The sequence below is a fragment of the Stegostoma tigrinum genome, chromosome 31 (genome assembly GCF_030684315.1).
Source record: "Stegostoma tigrinum isolate sSteTig4 chromosome 31, sSteTig4.hap1, whole genome shotgun sequence".
NCBI lineage: Eukaryota > Metazoa > Chordata > Chondrichthyes > Orectolobiformes > Stegostomatidae > Stegostoma > Stegostoma tigrinum.
The window spans coordinates 1,549,167-1,569,028 of record NC_081384.1 but is presented as its reverse complement, the minus strand read 5'-3'; the positions used below and the strand labels follow the sequence as shown (position 1 = coordinate 1,569,028).

At 42.2% G+C, this 19,862-nt stretch overlaps 1 protein-coding gene across 6 annotated transcripts in view; it reads left to right on the top strand.

The window, feature by feature from the left end:
* LOC125466144 (growth factor receptor-bound protein 7-like) overlaps window positions 1–19,862 on the top strand; it is a 200,407-nt gene that overhangs the window by 45,474 nt on the left and 135,071 nt on the right. For 2 of the 6 annotated variants that reach the window (XM_059638661.1, XM_059638662.1), the window contains exons 3-4: window positions 828–963; window positions 14,452–14,545. In XM_059638661.1, the coding sequence (XP_059494644.1) occupies window positions 961–963; window positions 14,452–14,545 (97 nt within the window). In that variant the 5' untranslated portion in view covers window positions 828–960. Of the gene's footprint in view, window positions 1–827; window positions 964–8,386; window positions 8,496–14,451; window positions 14,546–19,862 lie in introns of those variants that run through there. The other 4 variants (XM_059638667.1, XM_059638664.1, XM_059638660.1 and 1 more) reach the window with 3 other exon arrangements.

The following is a 19,862-nucleotide window of genomic DNA, read 5'->3' as shown; positions in this document are numbered from 1 at the left end:
GCAGTTATTGAATCTCTCCGGCTGACCTTTATACATTCCTTTGTCCAGCTGTTTTTCTCGCTATCTCTGGGGCTCCATCTCCACCTATCGTTTGCTCCCTTCCCCCTGCCCCACCCCCCCCCCCCCCACCTCTGATTCTGCATAAATACCAATCTTTGCCCAAGTCAGTAATGAAGAAGAGTTACTGGACTCGAAACGTTAACGCTGTTTTCTGTCCATAGATGCTGCCAGGCCTGCTGAGATGTTTCATCAAGTTTTGACAGAGGTTTTATTATTAGCTATGAAAGGGTTAAGCTAGCAATAGTTAGAACGTGTAAACAGTTCAGGTGGTGCCCGAATTTTGGAAAGGAAAGCAGGGTTAGATGTGCAATATTCCACAAGAATATCGAATGCTGAAGGCATGTGCCCTCTTGTTATGCTGCATGCCTTTTCAAGCATTCATTACTGACCCTTGTGACTTTCTTTGTAGTTTCGTTTCTTCCAGCAGAGAGTGAGGGAGGACTGGAAGGACAGGTTTATGGTTGAGGGAATTTTATTTCTCTCGGCCTTGGTTTTTAAACCCACAGTATTTTCAATAGGAGTGCTGGTCGTGAATAATTGAATAACAAACGCTCAGCCGATTCCTAGAAAGCGTTGATGTTTCCTGGTACAATTAAATAACGTACATGTGGGTATGGGAGGAGGTTGTCACTACCGTAATTCACAGTTTAGAAAACTCTACAATACACCCGATCATCGCAGGAAAGGCTGTCTTCGCAGTTCCTGATGCCCCGACTTGAGAAATCAGAAATATTAGTCATTTCTGACGATATTATTCTCCTCTACAGAGTTCTGTAATGATTATTATACCAAGTAATATAATGGGAATCAAGTATGGGTGAACTAGACCTGTAACCAGCCAGAATGGGACATGCAGGAAACAGGAGGAAGCGGTGAGTGGTTATCGTGTCGGCAAAGTGAATGGTGAGTACATACAGATGGTAACCTTGCAAATAACCACTCCAACAATGCTGTCCAAATGTTTTTTGTTGCCTCTCAAATCCAAGTCTCTTCTACAACTTCATGTTTAAAAGGTCGACTCAGATTTCCACTGAAATGCTAACAAACACACAAATGACATTCCATGTGACTTAAGCTTGGTAAGTCAATTGGATCTATACTTTCTGGAAGTTAGAAGAAATAAGGGATGATCTTATTGAAATATGTAAGATTCTGAGATGATTTGACTGTGCCAATGTTTCCCCAGCTGAGGTCTTGCTATCAGCAAAAGGTTCTTTTTTTTATTGCTGAGATTGGGGTGGGGGGGGAGACAAAACTTCAGACGTTAGTGAATCTTTCAACCCAGAGGTCTGTAGATGCTCACAGTGAATATATACAAGGCTGAAAATGATTATATTTTTGTTCTCACTGCATGCTGGCCACCTCTCCAACATGGAGAGATTTTCTCCAACAAAATGAAAGAAAAGCTGAAGCATTGTCTCCAGTCCCTGCTGCAAACTTCATCCCTTTCCTGGTCACTGACTGTGGCTGAGCTACACTGTCCAACATCCTAGTTGACTGTGAGCTTAGCTTTTGATTTCACATTCTCTGCATTACTCAAAATGCCTACTTTCACATCTGTGATGTTGTCCATCTTTACCAAGCCTCACTCACTTGTGGTTGAAACATGTCTATTGCCCATTGTTAATCTAGTGCACTCTTGACTTTCTTTCCACTTAAATTCTCCATAAACATGAGCCTATCCAAAATTCTGCAGTCTATTTCTTAACAATACATAGTTCAATTCCCCATCATGCCTGTGCACATGGACCTATATTGACTCTGTTCTTCATTCTGATGATTTGTTCATTAAATTCATGTACTCCAGCATTAACTCGAAGCCTTTTACTTTATAGCTTATCAAAAATTTTTTTGCAAAATGAAAAATTTACATCTATCACCTTACCCTTATTTGCAATAAGAATTCAATGAGTTTGGCCAAGCATGACCTTCTCTTGTAAATCCTATGATGAATATTCTTTATTATATTTTGGGTTTATAGATATTTTCTGTTGACCTAAAGATTTCTGACTGAGGAGTAAGGATTCTATTATCATTCCTAACATTAAGCTAATTAGAATATGCTTCCCTAGTTTGTTCTTCCTACTTTTCAGAACATATGAATAATGTTAGCTGTCTATCAATCTTCTGACATATTCCTTTTGTTAACCTTGTCAAACTATTCTTTTATCTTCTGATCACTATTGACTAGATGTTCCCCAATGTTTCATCTCTTGTCTGCTCTGTTTTATTCACTAAATAACCTTTTTCTGTTCTCATAAATTTAGAAAGGATGGGTTAGGTCATCATAGGATTGCTATATTATGCAGTGATATCTCAGGCAATGAAGAAAAGAGACAACACTGAGTATAGGAACTGAACTCATTTGGATTAAAGAACAAAAATTAATTCTTCCATTCACCTTCAGGATCTGGCATTGATATCACTCTTCTTGGGCTTTTATCTTAGTAAAAAGGAGCCCTTAATACATTCCAGAAACTCCAGTTCTTTCCCTTCACTAGCTCTTTTAGACAGTTTATTTGGTGATAGTTGAAACCTACAATGGTTATTTTTACTGTATTTTATTTTATAAACTAACATTTTCAGGTCTCTTCTGACTACTCCTCCCTTATTAGGTGGCAGTTTTGCACATTCTTATTGAGGTGATTAGTTTCTCCTTGTTCTTCAATCCACACTGATTCAGTTCCTATCCTTGGTATTCACTTTTCTCCATTGCCTAAAGCCATCTCTGAGCAATATGGCAATCCTACAATAACCCGAACCATCCTTTCTAAATTTACTATAACAAAGATTGTTTAATTACCAAATCTGTTCTTTTCAGTTTGCCAATTGTATGTGTTCTTGCAAAGAATTTTTGCTTCCTGGTCATCCATTTTGTTTGACTTCATGACAAATTGTGAAGTTTAAACTTGGTCATAACTCCTGCAGTATAGGTCTACTCTCTCTTTATGGTGACAATGACAGTTATCATCAATTGTTATAAAAATCCATTTTGGTTCAATGCCTTTTAAAGAAGGGAATGCACTATCCTTACATGGTGTGGCCTCAATCTGACTGCAGATCCACAGTGATACAGTTAAATCTGAAGTGGCTGAACAAGCTTTTTAGTTCAAGGGAAATGAGAGATGGGCGTTGAATGCTGGCCTGACCAACAACACCCATATCCCATGAAATTTAAAAAAAGACTTTGACTAGCTGTCTCTGATTTTACTCGGCTTCTTCACAATTATCTTTTACAATTGTTTCCTATTGCTGTTATCTCCAAGTGCACTCTCATTCCTTGTTCTCATTTTAAGATCAAATTCTTCATTGGATTCAAGCTTTGCTGGATGCTGCAGCATTTAGTGCCCATTCACATTTGCCCTGGTGAAGATAATGGTGAGCTGCTTTTTTGAACTGTTGTAGTCTTCGGGCATGGGAAGGAGTTCCAAGATGCATATCCAGTGACAGAGAAACAGATATATTTTCCAGTCAGGATGCTGAGGGGAATGTGCAGGTGTTGGTGTTCCCATGTATCTGCTGCCCTTGTCCTTCTAAATGGAAGTGGTCATGGTTTTGTCTTACTAGAAGAGTTCACTAGTTACCAAATTTAAATTTGAAAGTAACATGTCAAGAGATGGGAATATACACTGACTCACATTGCGTATGGGTCCCGCGCACACTGACTCTCGCTGGGGTACGGTTGCCACACACACTAATTCTGATACAATTGTAGAGAAGAGGCCCTTCTAGTCTGCGCTGACAAAAAAAATTCTAAATCTACACCAGTCCCACTTTGTTACTTAGGCCCACAGCCTTGTGTTATAAAGTGCCCATCCAAGTACTCTTCAGAGTTTATAAAGTTTCCAGCCTTGACTACCCTTGGAGGCAGTACATTCCAAATACTGCCCAACCTCTGGATAAGTTTTTTTTCTTATCAAGTCTTCTCTAAACCTTCAGGTTTTCATCTGAAAGTTATGCCTCTTTGTTATTGACCCTTCAATTAAGGGGAGCAGCTGCTTTCTATCCATCCTGTCCTTGCCCCTCATAATCTGTACACTTGTAACAGGTTCCCCACTCCCCATTCTGTGCTCAAAGAAAACAACCTGAACTTATCCAGCCTCCCTAAGATTTACAAGCATGTTGCAAAAGGTTGTAGGGTTTGAGTGACAGGGACTGGCTGAAAAGGCTGGATCTGTTTAGCTGACCAGTCCATCCATATACTCCTCCTGTGTTCTAAGGCCTCCCTCCTCACTGCCAATCACCTGACCAATCTCCGTGTCATCCGCAAACCGACGAATAATCCCTTGACATGTTCTTCTGTATCTCTTTATAAATATCAGGGACACAGCACTGATACTTGTGTTATGTCATTAGGCACCAGCCTCCAGTCACACAAACAGCCTTGTACCACCACCCTCTGCCTCCTGTCACTGAACCAATTTTGAATCCTCTTGCCAAGTTACCCTGGATCCCATGCGCTTTTAAGTTATTCACCAGCCTCCCATGTGAGACCCTGTCAGGAGTTTTACTGAAATCCCCATAAACTACACCAATGCACTACCCTCATCTAAACACCTGGTCACCTCCTTGAAAAAGTTCAAATATGGTTCCCAAACACAGTCGCTCACTGGGGTACCACCCCCCTCGATAGATTCTCACTTAATGGTACCCACGCAGTCTTTGGCTGTGCATCACCGACAGTAAGAAATTCTAATAATCAAGCAGAGTCAGCATGGCTACCTGAAGGAAAATCCATTTCTGACAAATTTAGAGTTCTTTGAGGTGGTAACATGCAGGATGGATAAGGGAACCATTAGATGTTATAATTTTGGACTTCTTGCAGAGACTTTGTAAGGCACCCCACACAAGGCTACTTAACAAGAGAAGAGCCTACGGTGTTGGGAGTAGTATATTAGGACAGACTGGCTAACTGATAGAAAACAGAGATAATAGGAACTGCAGATGCTGGAGAATCCAAGATAATAGAATGTGAGGCTGGATGAACACAGCAGGCCAAGCAGCATCTCAGGAGCACAAAAGCTGACATTTCGGGCCTAGACCCTTTATCAGAGAGGGGGATGGGTTGAGGGTTCTGGAATAAATAGGGAGAGAGGGGGAGGCGGACCGAAGATGGAGAGAAAAGAAGATAGGTGGAGAGTAGAGTATAGGTGAGGAGGTAGGGAGGGGATAGGTCAGTCCAGGGAAGACGGACAGGTCAAGGAGGTGGGATGAGGTTAGTAGGTAGATGGGGGTGCGGCTTGGGGTGGGAGGAAGGGATGGGTGAGAGGAAGAACAGGTTTGGGAGGCAGAGACAGGTTGGACTGGTTTTGGGATGCAGTGGGTGGAGGGGAAGAGCTGGGCTGGTTGTGTGGTGCAGTGGGGGGAGGGGACGAACTGGGCTGGTTTAAGGATGCAGTTGGGGAAGGGGAGATTTTGAAACTGGTGAAGTCCACATTGATACCATTAGGCTGCAGGGTTCCCAGGCGGAATATGAGTTGCTGTTCCTGCAACCTTCGGGTGGCATCATTGTGGCAGTGCAGGAGGCCCATGATGGACATGTCATCTAAAGAATGGGAGGGGGAGTGGAAATGGTTTGCGACTGGGAGGTGCAGTTGTTTGTTGTGAACTGAGCGGAGGTGATCTGCAAAGCAGTCTCCAAGCCTCCGCTTGGTTTCCCCAATGTAGAGGAAGCCACACCGGGTACAGTGGATGCAGTATACCACATTGGCAGATGTGCAGGTGAACCTCTGCTTAATGTGGAATGTCATCTTGGGGCCTGGGATAGGGGTGAGGGAGGAGGTGTGGGGGCAAGTGTAGCATTTCCTGCGGTTGCAGGGGAAGGTGCCGGGTGTGGTGGGGTTGGAGGGCAGTGTGGAGCGAACAAGGGAGTCACGGAGAGAGTGGTCTCTCCGGAAAGCAGACAGGGGTGGGGATGGAAAAATGTCTTGGGCGGTGGGGTCGGATTGTAAATGGCGGAAGTGTCGGAGGATGATGCGTTGTATCCGGAGGTTGGTGGGGTGGTGTGTGAGAACGAGGGGGATCCTCTTTGGGTGGTTGTGGCGGGGGCGGGGTGTGAGGGATGTGTTGCAACCACGGGAAATGCTACACTTGCCTCCACACCTCCTCCCTCACCCTATCCCAGGCCCCAAGATGACATTCCATATTAAGCAGATGTTCACCTGCACATCTGCCAATGTGGTATACTGCATCCACTGTACCCGGTGTGGCATCCTCTACATTGGGGAAACCAAGCGGAGGCTTGGAGACTGCTTTGCAGAACACCTCTGCTCAGTTTGCAACAAACAACTGCACCTCCCAGTCGCAAACCATTTCCACTCCCCCTCCCATTCTTTAGATGACATGTCCATCGTGGGCCTCCTGCACTGCCACAATGATGCCACCCGAAGGTTGCAGGAACAGCAACTCATATTCCGCCTGGGAACCCTGCAGCCTAATGGTATCAATGTGGACTTCACCAGCTTCAAAATCTCCCCTTCCCCAACTGCATCCCTAAACCAGCCCAGTTCGTCCCCTCCCCTCACTGCACCACACAACCAGCCCAGCTCTTCCCCTCCACCCACTGCATCCCAAAACCAGTCCAACCTGTCTCTGCCTCCCTAACCTGTTCTTCCTCTCACCCATCCCTTCCTCCCACCCCAAGCCGCACCCCCATCTACCTACTAACCGCATCCCACCTCCTTGACCTGTCCGTCTTCCCTGGACTGACCTATCCCCTCCCTACCTCTCCACCTATCTTCTTTTCTCTCCATCTTCGGTCCGCCTCCCCCTCTCTCCCTATTTATTCCAGAACCCTCACCCCATCCCCCTCTCTGATGAAGGGGCTAAGCCCGAAACGTCAGCTTTTATGCTCCTGAGATGCTGCTTGGCCTGCTGTGTTCATCCAGCCTCACATTTTATTATGATAGAAAACAGAGTTGGATAAAGAGGGCATTTTTAGGATTATGATCTGTATCTCGTGCATTGACGCAGATCAGTGCTGGGGCTGCAATTATTTACAATAGATATCAATGACTTGGATAAGGGAAATGAATGTACTGCCACCTTGTGGTGAGGATGGCACAAGGGATCTGCAATTGTACTATTTCTGCAGAGGAATATAGACAAGTTTTTGTGAGCTGACAAAAGTTTAACAGGTAGAATATAATGTGGGAAAATGTGAGGCTATGCACTATGGCAGGAAGAACGGAGAAACTGAATATTTATATGGAGAAAACTACAGCACTGAGTATTGCAGGGGGTCCTGGTACATGGTTCATAAAAAGCTAAAATCCAAGTCCAGCAGATAATAGAGAAGGAAAATGAACTATTGGCCTTCATTTCAAAGTGACTGGAACAGAAAAATAGGCAAGTCTTTCAGAAACTGTACAAGGTACTAGTCTGACCACAGCTAGAGTATTGTGAATAGTTCTGGTTCCCATTTATAAAGAAAGATATACTGACATTGGAGACAGTCCAGAGAAGGTTCTGTCAGTCCCATGTATGGAGTGTTCTTTTATGGGAAACGATGAGTAGGTTGGACCTGTACTCTTTGGAATTTAGAATGAAAGGTAACTTTTATGAAACAAACAAGACTCTTTTGGAGGCTGGACAGGGGAGATATGAAAAGTTGTTTATCCTTTGTGGGATAGCCTAGGTCCAGAGTGCTTAATCTCCGAATAAGGTGTCACATATTTAAGGCAGAGATGAGGAGGAATTTCTTACTTCAGAACATAGTGAGTTTGTGGAATTCCTCACTGCAGACCACTGTTGAGGCTGGATTATTAAGTATATTCAAGGTTGAGATAGACAGAATTCTAATCAGCAAGAAGACAGGGTTATGGGGATAAAGCAGAAAAGTGAAGTTGAAAATTCAGATTCAGCTGTGATCTCATTGACTCTGCTCCAATATTCAATGGACCACAATATCAAATGGCCTTGCATATCCCACACACTTTGGCCGTCCCTGGAATATGAGTCCTCCACAAAACTAACACTTGCTGGGGCACGGGTCCAAATTTATATCTCATGATTGGTTGAAACCAATAACAACTTATATCTGATATTTGTTTGGCATAGTCAAATTTCCATTCTTTGTGGAGTCTGACAGTGAACTGACACTGAGCCGAGATCAGTTAAAGCAAACTTGTGGCAAATGAAACCATAGTGAGGATCACAATGAGTAGGATGCAGACAGCTTGTGATTTTAAAGCTGTTGAAGTGGAGCAGGTTGTTTTATACTGTTATGTCAATGAGATGCTTTCAACCATTTCCCAGTGAGTATACAGGGCAGCGACTTGTACCCATTAAGTTACAGCACTCCGTTCACATGGAGTTGCTGCCAAGTGCTGTTTACTAGTAGAGAACTAGTGGACTGCTTGTGAGTTGGAAGAGTTTTACAGTACAAATACCAGGGCTTCAGAGCAAGTTTCTACACCAGCGTCCAGATGTATGAGGTATTCACATTCAACTCTTTGAAATGCTCTGATTCTTGACTTTGTAAAATATTTGTCAGATTCATGGGCTTTGTCATTGTGGTGAATAACTGATAGCTCTTTGCCTCAGTGTTAAACATGCCAGCAAGATTCTGCTGGCAATGTGTATAAAGTATTGACAGAATAAATGTCCAGCTGGAACACTGACGTGATATTTGGCAAGATTTGTGACACGGTGTGGACAAAATGATAAACTTCAACCTGGTATTATTTTCGAGACAATGCTGAAAAGAATTGCATTTCAACAGTTCTTGAAGTAAGCAGAAGTTTAACTTGTAAAGCATGAAGGGATTGTGTGATCAGGGATCAAGAGCTATGACTATGAGGATAAGTGTTTGAGTCCTGCAGGCCCTGGTGAAATTCACAAAACCTCAAATACACTGATCAGGTTTGAGATATCTTGAATTCATCTTAGTGTCTGAATATTGTAAAGCAGGCCTACTCCTTGACCCCATGAAGTACAGACACCAACCTGTAAAGCACTCAGCAGAAAGTGTCTCGTTCCATTTTGACAACACTGCAAGTACTCAGTAACTATTTCCTCCCCCCCCCCCCCACCAAACCAACATTGGAGAATGTAAAACAACCAGCAGGTTTGCCAATTGAGACCATGTGAGTGAGTAGCTGGGGCATTGCAATGACTCATCAAGTGGCTCAGGGAAGAAAAGTAGAAAGCTGGGAGTGCAAAGTAGGGCATGAAACTTTACCAAAGGGTAATGGAGTGCTAGTGTTACCCAGTCTCTGAGAAGAGGTGCAGTACAACCTCTAGGGAACAGCTTTACCATTGGGGTTCTCAACTGTTCAAATAAAAACAATTTCTAAGGTTGTAAGAATTTGAATCATTTGATTCATTATTGTTAGATGGACATAAGTACAGTGAATTTTTGTTTTACGTGCAGTACAGGCAGATCATAACATACAAAGATCGTAGGGTGATTGAACAGAGCAAGGAATACAAAGGTACAACTACAAAGAAGGTGTACAAAAAGCAAGATCAGCATTAGATCTGAAATTTGAAATGTCCATTCAGAAGTCTAAGTGCGGGGAAGAAGGTGTTCATGAACCTGTTGGTACATGTGTTTAAGCTTTTATATCTTCTGCCTGATGGAATAGGCTGGAAGAGGTTATAACTGGAGTGGGAGGGGCCTTTGGTGTTGGCTGCTTTTCTCAATGGATGGGTGGCTTGCATATGGCCTGGGCTGTGTTCACAACTTCCTGGAGTTTCTTATGGTCATGGGCAGGGCCATTGCATTACCAAGCTGTCATGCATCCATATATGCACCACAGAAAGCGTGCTCTGTTTTAAAAAAAAATTGGTAAGGATCCCTATGGACATGCAAAAGTTCCTTAGCACCCATTCTTCCTCAGGAGGCTATGCCTTCTTAACCATCTCATCTGTGTGGGTGAACCAGGAAAGATTGTTGCTCCTAGGCATTTGATGCTCTCGACCCTCTCCATCTCAGCTCCATTAATATAGATAGGGGCGTGTTTCCCTCCTTGCTTCCTGAAGTCAAATGATCAGCTCTTTAGTTTTGCTTACATTGAGTGAGGGAGATTGTTATCTTTACACCACATAGCCAAGCATTCTACCTCTTTCCTTATTCTGTCTCGTCAATACTTGATATCCAGCCTACAATAGTGATGTCATCAGCAAACTTGTAGAGGGAGTTTGATTGAAATTTAGTCTCAGTCATTAATGGTGCACAGGGAGTATGGTAGGGTCTGAGTACACATCCTTGCGGGCTGCTGGTGTTGAAGATTATCGTGGAGGAGGTGCTGTTGCATATCTTCACTGATTGTGATCCATGGATCACAAAAGTCGAGTATTTCAGTTGTAGACAGCAGAGCAGAGATCTGGGTCTCGGGTCTGGAGAGTAGTTAGGTTGGGATTATAGTGTTGAAGGCGGAGCTGTGGTCATAAGTAGAAGCGTGACATTGGTATCCTTTCCAGGGATATAGGACTAGTGAAATGGCATCTGATGTGGACCTGTTGTGGTGATAGGCGAATTGCAAGGGATCAAGGCAGGCTGGGAGGTGAGACTTGATGTGAGCCATGGCCAACCAGTCGAAGCACTTCATAATTATGGAGCATGGTCTAAATCTCCAATACGTGCAGCATGCATGAGGGTTATTATAACAAAGAAGACCGGAATTTCTACAGCATCCTTCATAGCTGTAGGCGCATTTCAAAGTGTTTATCTTAACAGCTAATTAAGCACTTTTGGACTGAAGTTTATATTGTATTGTAAGAAATGTAACAGCTAAATTGTACACAGCAAGATTTCCCAAACAACATTGCAAAAATGACCAAGAGAAATTATTTAAATAAAGTTGCTCAAGGGATAAAAATCGGCTGGGATGCTGCAATAACTCTACTCCTCTTCTTTGAATAGTGCCATTAGAACTTTTATGTTTTGCTGAGAGGCCAAACGTAGCTACAGTTCACTTGAATGTTTACTCCAAAAGTCAGCATCTCTGACAGCTCAACATTCCCTCAGTGCTCAAGTGTCTCAACCAATAATTTTCTGAATGAGAGGCAAAAAGTGTTGGCCACTGAGACACAGTTAAGACCAGTTGAGTAATGGCATTGTTCCCTGTGAAAGAGCTCTCAGTCTCAATGCAACATCAATTACCATTAAAAAGGGTCAGTCTTGCGCAGAGATAATGGAAACTGCAGATGCTGGAGAATCCAAGATAACAAAGTGTGAGGCTGGATGAACACAACAGGCCAAGCAGCATCTCAGGACCACAAAAATATGCTGGTTAGAATACTCTACAGGAAAATCCTCTAGTGAATATTGAAAGGATCATAGTCTGATCATTCACTTGTCAGGTCTGGAAGTGGCCGCAACTTTTTAAAGTTATGCATTTTATCTCTTGTGCATACACACACTCTGGTCTCATGAAGTCTTTCACTTGAAGTAAACAGGGATGTTTAATAGAGATGTGAAACTGGTAGCCTTCCCAATGAACATGAATGGGCAGTTCAAGAGATATTCATGACGTCTTTGAAGATGATTGAGGGATGGGGGGGTGTAACAGTAGTAAGTGGAGTTGACAGAGTTAAGGTGGGAGTAATTGAAGGATGTGAGAAGAAGATGGGTGTTAGAACTGAGAGCTGTTGGGAGATGGTGGGTGGATGGGTTAAGATCCGTTATTAGGGAACTGATTTGTTGGGTTCAATATGATTTTCCTATTCTTTTAAGGGTCTTAGGATTGTGAATGGTCATATGTTGTCATCCCAAATGAACATAAGTTTCTGCCTGATCAACCAGCAGATGTACTCAGCTGAAAATATCTTAACAGCATGTTTTATTTTTAACAAAATTTAAGGTAACCTCAGCACCTGTGGCTATTTCAGATAGAAGTACTTACATCTAAGAAGGTTTTTGCTCTTCAAAGTTGTTTTGAAGAAACTGTAGGATGATGCATTTGGCCTTTAGACCATAAATTATTGTTAGACAGCTGTACAGTTCTGAATCTTGAAAGAAAATTGCAAGCGGAGGTGCCAATGAATGATGTGTCTGTTTGCATTGACAAGGCTGCAATATGTGATCCAGTGTCCTGACAATTTACCAAAAGCCCTGCTCAAATATAACCTGCCCATTGCTGTAAAGACTATTTCACAATGCATGGGACTTTGTCCTGACTTGCAACTCTGATGGGGTTTCAATTTGATTAAACAACAGAATATTGAGTAGCTAAACCCAGGCACTAGATAACATAAGAGAAGGCTATTTTGTCCACCATACTAACGTCAGCTCTCCAAAAGAGCCAGCCTACAGTCCCATTCTCCTGTGCCCTACCTTTAAGCCCTGAAACCATTTAATCCACAAGTATATCCACATCTTTTGGTAAATTACCACTGAATCTGTTAACCTTTTCTCTGTATATGTTTTATCATATTCCAAATTCTGACCACGTCTCCTAAATCTCCCCATAACCTTTTAGGGCCAGTCTCTAACTCAGATTGGAGAAGCTCAGTGTAGACCCTGACATACAGATCCTGAATCAACCTTAATATTCTGGGATTAGAAATCTCTGGCTCCTAGAGGAACACTTCCTTCAGTTTCCATCTATTCACAGTCAAGAAGCAATGAACAGGTTCAGGAAAACTCCAACACCTACAGCTTTGTAAGATCCATGTTCTTGCTACATTTCCAATTTGGACATCTGGATAATCTATACTGTGGACATTTGGCCTTCACCAGGCTCTCAAAGTCTATTGCACTAAATCAGAAAGAGACAGCCCTGGGCTACACCAATCAATTACCACATTGAAACACACCACCAGGAAATCTAGTTGCTGGCCACTTGCTCCTTATGGCCACAACCCAAAAATGTGGCCTGCATTATATTTAACATCATTGTTCCAAAAAAAACATGAATTATGGATGTTGGAAATCTGAAATGTAAACAGAAACACCTCTGTTCAGCCAGTGAGTATGCACAACCTCATGTTTCTCATTTAAATTCTCCATGTCCCTGTCAGGCCAACCTTGCTGTCCTCAGCTTCCTGCAGGTTTCCAGTGAAGTTGAACAGAAGCTAGAGGAACAGCAACTCCTCTTTCGATTGGATACTCTTTGAGGTCACTGACATTGAGGTCAGCAGTTTCAGACTATATCCTTAGCTCCATTTTGTTTTTTTGTTCAGGCTTTGGTCACTCTAATTTTTTTTTCTTGCTGTTGCTTCTGGATGCCAACTGTTCATTGTATTGCCATTCACACCTTTTCTAGATACAGCTTTTGTTTCAGTATAGTCACACGCTTGTCCTATTTCCACTCTTTGATCCAGCACCACCAATTTATTCTTTTAATTTTTCCAGTCCCCCATCCTATCACAGATTGTCCCTTTAGTTTTCTTTTCTCACCTTTTTTCCCCCTCACTTGCCCAAAACCTGTTCCATTTCAAACAAAGGCCACTGACCTGAAACATTAACTGGCAATGGGGTTGCAATGGCCCACTGAACCCAGCAATGTTGCCTCCATGGAGAATGTCTTTGAAACCTCAGGAGGGGAAGTTGACCTTCTCAGAATGTAGGATTCAGTGTTTGTGCATAGGGAGGGGGTGTGGTGGCAGGAGGATATTGGAGTCTGTATCCTGACTCTTGAAGGAAGTTGGTCAATCAGAAGCTGGCATTTGGTGTTGCATCAGGTAAAGTCCAATGATTGGTGATTAACCCAAGTCACAAGAGATTGAGGGCGGAGGCATTGTGTTACAATTGATGTATGTTACACTAGGATAGTGTCTCTTTAAGAGTGAGTCATATAACCACTGCTGAGTCATCAACCAAGTTTATGGGTTTGTTCAGATTTGTCTTCAGCATTTATGGCATACACATTTAAGGAATAAAATCTCCCTAATGGGGGTTGCAGTGAATGAATGGGTTTGTGTATTCTTTAGTTCTGACTGGAGCCTAGTAACTGCCCGCTACAGAACAAGATGAGGGATCATCATGTGGAAGTTGCTGGTTTGGGGCTAGAGTGTTTTCAGCAGCAAGGGGTTCACTCTCAATGGGCCTCCTCTTCCCAGTACTTGATTGATATTGAATTCCTTTGAACAAGGGTCAGTCCTGGGAGCCCTCAGCAAATCTGATAGGATTTTGCTTTTCACGTTTTTCCAAGTGACTCACCCATCCGTCATTGTAAGAGCTTGAATTAGCAGCAAGGTGAGAAGGCAGTCCTCAAACCTTTCTGTCCCAGACTTAATTGGAGCAGAAATGGGTGGGGTCCTCATTCAACATCTTTCCTTCAAACGAGATCGCCTCAATCTCAAACCAGGAATGCATTAAATTCTGCCCTTTTTTTAACTCTGATTCTCTTCTTTGTCACCCATCACAGATGTTGATGGCTGTGTTGAGCATTTCCACCAGCACTTTTGTTATGAAAGTTATCATCCAATGTCTTTTGTTTGCAGGGGAATCTGGAGAAAAGGCCAATCTGTAGGTTGCGGGAGTGGATAAGGGGTCAGTCTCAGGTATTACCCAATGATACCACATCCAAATGCCAAGGTAAGACCCATCACTTCATCAATGATATGACCATCTGCATAATTCTTCTCTCTTCTTCCAAATAGTTTTGGTTTGGTAAGAAATCTCATGGTGACATGATAAGACAAACCATTTCAGCTGTTTTCGTTTTGAAGATGCTGTTTGCATCATGTAGTGAAGTGTGATGCAGATATGCCTGAGGTGAAAACCGTACATACACCTTTAGAACAGACTGATGGTTAGGCAACCAGAAAATGGAGGCAAAGGCATCTAAACTGGGCTCTTTGAAAAGTTGACGAAATGAAGCTGAAAATTGAATGATGCATGAGTACAGTTCAAGTTGTTCATAAAGCCATATGTATCACTTGACTATAATTCACTCCTGTGTATCTGTTATTCTATGTATTAACTACCTGAATCCCTTGACTAGATTCTTCCTGGGTATCTGTTACACTACAGAAACTTCTCAAACTCCTCAATTTCGACTCCAGACAGCGTGACAAAAATTGGGAAGAATAGGCCATTCAGTCCCTTCAAGCATATTATGCCGATCTGACTGTGGTCTCAGTTCTACTTTCCCGTCTTCCCTTCCCTCCCAAATCCTTGCCTCCCTTGGTAATCAAACACCCATCTAACTCATTGGCTATAATCCAATGATCCAGCTGCCACTACTCTCTGGAAAAGAGAATTCCAAGGACCCTTGAAGAGAAGATTCCTCCTCACCTTCATCTTCAATGGAAGAACAATTATTTTGAAACCATCTTCTGGTTCTAGATACCCCCATTAGGGACACATCCACCCTGTCAAGACCTGTCCATCATATGAAAAATAATATCGCACCTCCTCATTCTTGCAAACTGTAATGATTACAGTTCAACCTGCTCATCCTTTCCTCAGAGAAACTTGTTCATCTCAGCACAGTGAAACTTCTGTGAGTTGTCTTCAAGTCTCAATTACTACCATTCGATAGAACATTCTCACCATACAAGTGCCAGGCGAAGACCATCTCTAACTTGAGTGAATCCAACCATAGCCTATTGACATGCAATTACATTACCATCACTGAATTCCACACTATCAAGATCTTGGGGTTACCATTGACCAGAAACTAAACTGGAAAGCCCACTACAATAACATGTTCAATGATTAGGACTTTTGTGGTGAGCAACTAAACTCCTGACTCCCCAAAGCCTGGCTATCATCTATAAGGCACAAGTCAGCAGTATGATGGAATACTCCCCACTTGCCTGGGTGACAACACTGAAGAAGCTTGAAACCATCCAGGACTAAGTGACCTACTGGACTGGTTCTCAATTCACCAATTTCAACATTCACTTCCTTCTCCACCAATCCAATGGCAGCTGTGTAATCCACCAACAAGATGCATTGCAGCAATTTGTCAAGCTTCTTTTGACAGCACATTGTACATCCTTGGCCTCTACTACCTGAATCAACAAGGCCATCAGATTCATTGGAACACCACCAGCAGCAGGTTCTGCTTGAAGGGTATGTCCAAGCCCCACATCATCCTGACTTGGAAATATATCATTGTCTCATCAGTGAAAATCCTGCAACACCTTTCCGAATAGCACTAAAGGCGTACCTACACCTCAAGGACTCCAGCGGTTCAAGAAGACCACAACTCATCACCACCCTCCTCAGGGCAATTAGGGATGGACAATAAATGCTGACTTCATTAGCGACACTCACACTCATGAAATCATTTAAAAATTTTATGAACTTTTCCGATTAGTGTTTTCTGTTGGGGAGATATGTTTCCACAAGTAGGATCTGTAAAATGATAGGTAAAATATTGTACAAGTCAGATAGTAGCTCCAGCTGGGAGCAGAATTCTTCTCATTGTCGACTCACCGTTTAGATCTTGATTGTTCCCTTGGTCTGCATTTGTTTTATTGCTCACAGGTGCAGCATATTTAACACTTAATTTACCACAAGCATTCTTCCATTAAAGTTGTGTTACTGTGTCAGTCTTGCCTTTATTAGTGAAATGTCATGTGTTGTGAAATTACTGTCAATTATATTGAATGATTTGACACAAAGTAACATAGTTACTCTCTGTATATGTGCCCCACCTTGGCTGTGAATTCTTTCAGGTTTCTGCTTCATCCAAACTGGAACAGCCCAGACTTGAAAGTGCCTTGTAACAACACAAGCGTGGCACATTTCTGCTGAACAGCATCCCTTAAATCAACTTCTGCTTCCATAGTAATGTGGCCACCCAGCAAAGATTTAAGTGTTGACATTTCCACAGTGACTTGACATTAACTGTTCAAGAACCTGACCGTAGACATACACAAACAGGGAGTACTTAACCAGAGACCTGGGGAGTGATTTTTAAAGAATAATTGCTGTCAGACCAAGACCTGAATTAAAAGTCAGTTAGAATTTATACAGGTGTTTTAAACCTAATTCATTCGACTCTGGAGTGGGATAATACTGGCTACAAGGCAGACAAACCTTTTTAGGTCTGGGGTTGTAAGTATATTCCAGATTAACCCTTTTTATAATCACATGTAAATAGCATCAAAAGCCAACACAGAATCGAAGTTTCCATTGCTCACAGCTCATCAGCTCAGAGACTGTTGTGTGTTCAGAGATCAGTGTGTGTCAGGCCAGACCCTGGGCAGTTAGTGTCAATATAATAATAAGGCAATGTGGTACCAAACTACCAGCACTGATTATGTCAGCTCTTGTGTGTATTTAGCCTTGCAACACTGCAAATGACTTTTTTTAAAATGAGGACCTTTTAATAAGCTAACCATTCCACAGATAAAATTTCAGTGTAGACAATACATCCTTCCTACCAGAAAGACGATTATAGTTAAGTGTAATTGGCTGTAGCTTATCTCCAACAAATAGACTAATGTCCTTGAGCAGAAGGATATGTTTTGTTTGAGCTATGGCTTTCACTCAGTGAATGTCAGGAAGTGGCAGTGGGAGTCATTTCATATCTTGCAGTCAGAGGATGGATGTACAATTTTTGCTTGACCATGTTTTCAGTTTTTGGGACTGGATATTTTGACTTGTAACCTTTGGTTTTGAAGAAGGCCGTTAACAACCACTTCAAAGAATCATTGAAACATATCATGCAAAAGTGGCCCTTTGGCCCATCAAATCTACATCAACGTTTGGAGGAAAAAAAAGTAATTTAATTGTGGCCATTAGCACTGCACAACCAGTTTTAACATGGTGTTGATTCCCTCTAGAACTAACAGAAAGCAACACTGCATAAATTCTCAATCTGACTTGATCCCAAACATTTGTTTTACTAACTTTCAATCAGTTTTAAAAGTGCTGGTAAAAACATACAACTATTCATTCTCAATACGGGCACCCCAAAAAATGTAATCCAATGAAAATATTATTGAAACTGTAGAAATGCCAGATCTTTTAGATCTCAAAGCACTGGCTTAGACCCATTGGCTGTAATACTCAATTATCAGTATAGTTGATTACACTTAGCTCCCAATTAATGCTTGAACTAAAATTCTTCGTGAGCATGTGCTCCCTGAAGATTTTCCCAGTCTGTCTGTCATCTGTTTCTGTGTCTCTTCAATGCCAGATACTAATAACCTAAAGCACCAAACAAGTAGCCTAATGGAAAAATGAGTCAGTTTATTGAAGTCAGAGCATAGGTGTTTCTTTACATAGTCTTGGTTTGTTCTTAGTAGGAGCAACAAATTTAATAAAAAAAAAGGAGCATTCCTAAGGAGGGAATGACAAGCTCGTGCTTAGGGTAAGACCTGATCAATCACACACCTGAGACAGTAATGTGTGACTGATAGTGAGTCAGTAGAGTTTGGTGTAAAGTAAAAATTGTTGATGAAGATCTTAGGCAAAATAATTCATTATTGTGTCAATGTCATTCCCAGAGAATATATCATTAGCAATTCTGTGCGTTTCAATAAACTATAGGATGTTGGTTCTTTTGGTGATTCACTTTCTGGTGAAGAGGTTGAGCTGCCCACATTCCCCTCATCACATCTCTAGGACACCATGCTTTCATTAAGCCCCAACACAGAATAAAGCTCCAATAAGAATTCCATACCTGTACAGTGCTAGACCCAGCTCACCAACAGACATCAAGCATTGGCTGAGGACCTTAAAACATAACACAAGAATAAAGTCAGGAATAGGCCATTCAGCCCTTTTGGCCTGCTCCACTATTAAATCATGAATGATCTTCTGGCTCAACTCCATTTCCCCACATCATCCCCAACCCCTTAATTCTATTTATGTCCAAAACCAATCTCTGTCTTCACTCTATTCAATGATTGAGCAACTGCAGCTCTCCAGGGTAGAGAATTGCAAAGACTCACAACTTTTTCAGTGAGTAAATTTTTCCTCATCACAGTCCTAAGTGGCTGAATCATTATTCTGAGATACTCTGTTGTAGATTCCCGGTCACAGGGAAAAAAAACTGCACTCTACCCCCTGGGGTAGAAAGTTTGTTCAGGCCCCACTTGCCCCAGAGGTATATCACATCATACCCACTTGTCCATCAAAGTTGTGAAGAATTTTGTGTGTTTCAGTTAGATCATCTGTCATTCTTAGTCTCCTTAATCTCTCCTCAGAGCACAGTTCTCTCAACTCAGGAATTATCAATCTATCAAATATCATTGCAGCTGCTCTAAAATGGGTAAATCCTTCCTTAGGTACTCAGACCAAAACCTTTCACAGTACTCCAGGTGTGGCCTTACCAAGAACCTGTATAATTGCAGTAAGACATCTTTATCCTGTGTTCCAAGCGCTTTGTAGTAACAACTAACATACCATTTGCTTTCCTAATTGCTTGCTGTACCTGCATTTTAACTTTTCGTGATATCCAATTACAGCCAAGTCTAGAATTACAACATATTTACAGCACAGAAACAGGCTTCAACCCAACTTGCTCTGTGCTGGCATTTCTGTTCCAAATCCTGTCTTTATATCACCCTATCAACGTATTCCTCTACTTCTTTCTCTCTCTTGTGATCACCCAGTTTCCCATTAAATTTATTCACCTCAATCACCCGCTGTGGTAGCAACTTCCAAATGCACCCCCCCACCCCGGAAAAAGTGTTGTCAGCTGAATTCACGGTTGGATCTTTTTCGTGATGACCTTATATTCTTGAGTCCTGATTCCAGTCTTCCTCACAATCCCCACACTACCTCACAGGTGGAAACATCTTAGAATTAGAGGGGGTCAATTTAGAACAGAAATGAGGAGACATTTCTTCAGCCAGAGAATGGTGGGCTTGTGGAATTCTTTGCCACGGAGTGCAGTGGAGGCTGGGACGTTAAATGCCTTAAAGGCAGAGATTGATAAATTCTTGAT